The 5327-nt window shown below is 56.2% G+C and overlaps 1 protein-coding gene across 1 annotated transcript in view; it reads left to right on the top strand.

The window, feature by feature from the left end:
• LOC102261744 (kinesin-like protein KIF19) overlaps window positions 1–5327 on the top strand; it is a 19652-nt gene that overhangs the window by 5225 nt on the left and 9100 nt on the right. Inside the window, exons 6-7 of the mRNA XM_014530984.1 lie at window positions 2408–2518; window positions 4865–4952. Of these exons, the coding sequence (XP_014386470.1) occupies window positions 2408–2518; window positions 4865–4952 (199 nt within the window). The remainder of the gene's footprint in view (window positions 1–2407; window positions 2519–4864; window positions 4953–5327) is intronic.

The raw sequence follows: 5327 nt of genomic DNA, 5'->3' as shown, positions 1-5327 counted from the left end.
CGTTTGCGGCTGGTTTCCCGCACTGAGCGTGTTTCTGAGGTTCGTCCATGTTGTAGCATTTTCTTTTACCTTTTATTTTATTTTTAAATTTGATGTGAGAACAGAACATCTACTTGTTCACTTATGCACGCATGCCCTGACCAGGGATCGAACCTGCAACCTTGGCCTATTGGGATGATGCTCTAAGTAACCGAGCGACCCAGCCCAGCCTAGCTTTATGTTTTGAAGTGACGTCAGGCTACTCGAAGGCCTTCGGAGCCCCTGGAGGGCCTGCAGAGGGTCCAGGTCCTCTGAGCCCAGGGTCCCAGGCAGCAATGTCCTCCCTTTTCGCGTCCCTCTCACTCCCTGATCACAGACTCCCTTTAGGGGACATTTCAGAGTGAACCGGCCGAATGCCCCTCCACACCAGTGTTTCCGTGTGGAGTCCTTACCCGCCAGGCCCACTCCCCGGGCTGGGCTGGAGCCCTGCAGGGACCAGGCCAGGGCCCCCTCCAGCGCAGGCCCGGCCCAGCCAGCAGGTGCAGTGGGAGCCTTAGACCAGCGACTTCAACCTGTGCCGCAGGGATTTATAAAACAGGCAACACCTGACGCTTTCGTCAGGGCACTGCCCGCTTTTCCCTTCCAGTGGTTCTCAACCTTCTGGCCCTTTAAATACAGTTCCTCATGTTGTGACCCAACCATAAAATTATTTTCGTTGCTACTTCATAACTGTAATGTTGCTACTGTTATGAATCGTCATGTAAATATCTGATATGCAGGATGGTCTTAGGCGACCCCTGTGAAAGGGTCGTTTGACCGCCAAAGGGGTCTCGACCCACAGGTTGAGAACTGCTGCCTTAGACTTTCAAATAAAAAGTGACAGCGGCCAGCACAACTACAGCCGTGGGTGTGAATGCCCTGTCCTGAACCGTGAATGTATAGGTCACATAATAGAGTTGCATCTTATTGGTTATGTCACATAATAAGGTTGTGTTTGATTGGTTAACTCTTGGTACCAGAAATCCTTATAGACGAGTATGGGCACCTGTTTTTTGTTGTTTTCTTTTCTTTTTTTTTTTTTTAAATATATTTTATTGATTTTTCACAGAGAGGAAAGGAGATGGATAGAGAGTTAGAAACATCGATGAGAGAGAAACATCGATCAGCTGCCTCCTGCACACCTCCCACTGGGGATGTGCCCGCATCCAAGGTACATGCCCTTGGCCGGAACCGAACCCGGGACCCTTCAGTCCGCAGGCCGACGCTCTATCCACTGAGCCAAACCGGTTAGGGCTGTTGTTTTCTTTCTTTTTTTTAAACCCTCACCCAAGGATATTTTTCCATTGACTTATAGAGAGAGTGGAAGAGAGAGGGAAAGATAGAGTAAAATACTGATGTAAGAGAAACACATCGATTGGTTGCCTCCCGCATTCGCTCTGACAAGGGCCCGGGCCAGGGAGGAGCTGGCAACCCAACCAAGTTAGGTGCCATTGACTAGAATCGAACCCAGGTCCCTTTGGTCTGCACGCCGATGCTCTATCCACTGAGCCAAACCAGCTAGGGGTTGGCACCTGGTTTTTTAAAAAGTCACTTTGGAGTAAAAAAGCGTAGGTAATTATTATTATTTGTAAATTGATCGAAATTATACCTATTTTTTATTAGATCGGCAAAAAATTAATATATTTTTTGGTGTGCGCAGAATTTGAGTAATTAGCTTATGTGCTGAGATGACAAAGGTTGAAAATCGCTGCCTTGGACCCTCACTAGAAGGAGAGAGAGTTGGCTTATGTCCTGGGAGAAGTGCTGGCCCGAAGCCAGGCTCCCGGGGCTGCTCTGCCTGTTCCCCCTGCCCCCCCCCGACCCCCTGAACCTCTGGGCAGCCCTCCCCTCCGGGACCTGTTTCCAAAGCCAAGCACCAAGGGCCAGGGCAGGGTGGCAGGTGGCCATGTGGCCCTTGTGTCCCTAACACTGTGGCTCCTCCCCAGCGCCCTCTAGCTCAGAGTAAACAGAGCTGACTGGTCTCTAATTGCCCTGCCCCCCAACCCCTTGGGAAAGGTGCCTCTGAACCTCCCATGGCCCCCAGACGTCCTCACACCCTCCTTCATAATTACGCATTCATGTGAGATAGGACGGGGCCAGGAGGGGCGGCCGGGCCTCAGAGAAAGCAAGAGCTGCAGAGCTCAGGTGGGTTCTTCTCCAGGTACCTGTGCACCCCGCCCTCCGTCCTCCCCTTCGCTGGGGTAGCTCAGCCCCAGGCAAGAAGAGGGAGACCCGGGGGAGTGAACGTGCTGGGGTCACGCAGGGGAACGCAGGAGCCAGACGCTGGCTCAACACCTGACAGTTCACGAAGCCCTCCCATCCTGCGGAGCCTGCCCACCTGGTTCCCTGGGCGCCCCCAGCCCCACTGACGCTCCGCCCCTGCTTCTAGATGGTGGTGCTCATGGACCCGGGCGAGGACCCCGAGGACACGCTGCGCACACACCGGTCCCGGGAGAAGACCTTCATCTTTGACACCGTCTTCGACCAGCACGCATCGCAGGTACCTTCTGCCCACTGCCCCTTAGTCCCTCTGGGCCAGGCTGTCCTGACTGTCCTCACCAAGCCCTGCCATCCCCTGGGGAGGACTGTGTGGCCAGATGGTCTCATCCATCGCTCATCACAGGGGTTTCCCTGATGATCAAGGAGGTTAGCAGGGTTTACACATCTCATCCATCCATCCATCCATCCATCCATCCATCCACCATCCATCCATCCATCCATCCACCACCCATTCATCCATCCATCTACCATCCATCCATCCATCTGTTCATCCATCCATCCATTCATCCATCCACCATCCATCCATTCATCCATCCATCCATCCATCCACCATCCATCCATTCATCCATCCATCCATCCATCCACCATCCATCCATTCATCCATCCATCCATCCATCCACCATCCATCCATTCATCCATCCATCCATCCATCCACCATCCATCCATTCATCCATCCATCCATCCATCCACCATCCATCCATTCATCCATCCATCCATCCATCCACCATCCATCCATTCATCCATCCATCCATCCATCCACCATCCATCCATTCATCCATCCATCCATCCATCCACCATCCATCCATTCATCCATCCATCCATCCATCCACCATCCATCCATTCATCCATCCATCCATCCATCCACCATCCATCCATTCATCCATCCATCCATCCATCCACCATCCATCCATTCATCCATCCATCCATCCATCCACCATCCATCCATTCATCCATCCATCCATCCATCCACCATCCATCCATTCATCCATCCATCCATCCATCCACCATCCATCCATTCATCCATCCATCCATCCATCCACCATCCATCCATTCATCCATCCATCCATCCATCCACCATCCATCCATTCATCCATCCACCTCCCATCCATCCATCCATCCATCCATCCATTCACCCATCCATCCATCCATCCATTCACCTATCCATCTATCCACCCATCCATCTACCCATTCGTGCATCCATCCATCCACTCATCCATCCACATATCCATATCCATCCACCCACAAATTCATCCATCATTCCATCCCCCCATACATCCCCCATTTTCCAATCCATCCATCTATCCATCCATTGTCTGTTCATCCGTCCATTCATTCACCTATCCGTCCGTCCACCCATCCATCTAGCACAGGGGTGTCTGGCTGCCATGTGTCTAGAACACACTCCCTGCACAGGGCTCCTGTCCCAGGAGGGGCGGCACAGTGAGCAATAGAAACAAACGCACTGGCACTGGTGCAGTGGCAGCGAGCGGAGGCCTTTTCGGGGGGCTTTTGGCTGAGACCTGAAGGAGGAACCCACTGTGAGAGCAGAGGCGGGCAGGGTCCAGGCTGAGGCTTCGAGTCCCCAGTCCACAGACGAGGAGTCTGAGGCCAGGTCAGGTCGTCCTCACCAGCACCTCCTCCCTCCCCGCCCTTCTCCACTGTAGCTGCCAGTTCCCATCAGTCCTGGGCGGCTTTAGTCATAATGGGGAGGGACTTCAGGCACCCGAAGGCCCACGTCCCCATGGCCCACCCACAGGGCTGTCAGTGGACTGGTGCTGCGGGCGTCCGTGGGGGCTGTCACCTGCAGCAGCCACCTGTGGCCTCCCCGTGTGGCCTGGGCCTCCTCACAGCATGGCAGCCCTGAGCTCCAAGGGGGTGAGGGAGGAGCTGCCAGGTGTCAAAAAGGCTCGGCCACCCCAGGCATGGCATCCCTCTGCCCGCTTCCCTGGCCCAGACTTGGGGAGAGGGGATTAGGCGCACATCTGGGGGCGGGCAGGGAATTTCCAGCCATCTCAGTCCACCTCTTTCTTTCCTGCCACCTGTCCCACTGGGTCCCTGGAGGAGTCCTTTCTTGAATGCCCCTAGGGACAGGGAGCTCACTACCCCACACTCCCATCGCTGTACTGCCGCCTCACCTTAAATTCTGCCGGTGGAGACTTCCACTCCCTGGTCCCAGTTTTGTCCCATAAAGAGGGTCACACGCTCCTCCCAGACGCCGAGCCCTGTGGCTGCCCCAGCCCTTTGCGTTCCCTCTGATTCCTCCCAGTTTTCTCAGAAGCCCTGGAAAGGACTCACAGGAGTGTGGTATGACGGGGGCCGGGCTCAGGGTGGAGTGTCCCCTCCGCAGCCTCCCTGCGGGGTCCGCCTTGTCTCACACTGTGAGGCGGGGCCGGCGCAGGTGAGGCCTCGGGTGGTGCAGTTACGCGCATCCGGGGTGGAGCCCATGCCCGCTGTGCCTGGACTGCCCTCCCCTGTGGGGCCCTGTCCATGTCCCCACGGCATGGACATTGCAGGCTACCTCCAGCTGCTGTCCACTGGGCTGTGGTGTCCTTCTGTCTGTCCGCAGGGGGACGTGTATCGCGCCACCACCCAGCGCCTGGTGGACAGCGTCGTCTCTGGATACAACGCCACGGTGTTCGCCTACGGCCCCTCAGGTACCGGGTGTATCTGGAGGCGGGGCTGGTGGTGCGGGCTCCCTAGCAGCCCAAGCACCTGCCGGGTGCAGGCGCCCCGCTGGCCTCTGGCCCCGGCTCCTGGCACAGCAGCCTCGACAGGCAGGGGAGGTCCCTCTCACAGAGGGACATGGAGCCTCAGAGAGGGACAGTGGCTTCTCCAGCACGCAGCCTTCTCCCTGCGGTCAGGCCTAGCCCCTCCTGTGCAGATGGGGAAACTGAGGCCCTGAGCAGAGCCTGGCCACAGCCACAGCTTGTCTATCCCTCATCCGTTCAACAAAGGTCACCAGCACCTACTGTGCGCCAGGCCCAGCGAAGGGGAAGAGCAGCCTGGTCCTTGGCTGGCAGGGGGCGGGG

Source organism: Myotis brandtii, unplaced genomic scaffold (genome assembly GCF_000412655.1).
Source record: "Myotis brandtii unplaced genomic scaffold, ASM41265v1 scaffold786, whole genome shotgun sequence".
Taxonomy (NCBI): domain Eukaryota; kingdom Metazoa; phylum Chordata; class Mammalia; order Chiroptera; family Vespertilionidae; genus Myotis; species Myotis brandtii.
Note: the sequence above shows the minus strand (reverse complement) of the source record. Positions and strands in the feature narration are given on the sequence as shown.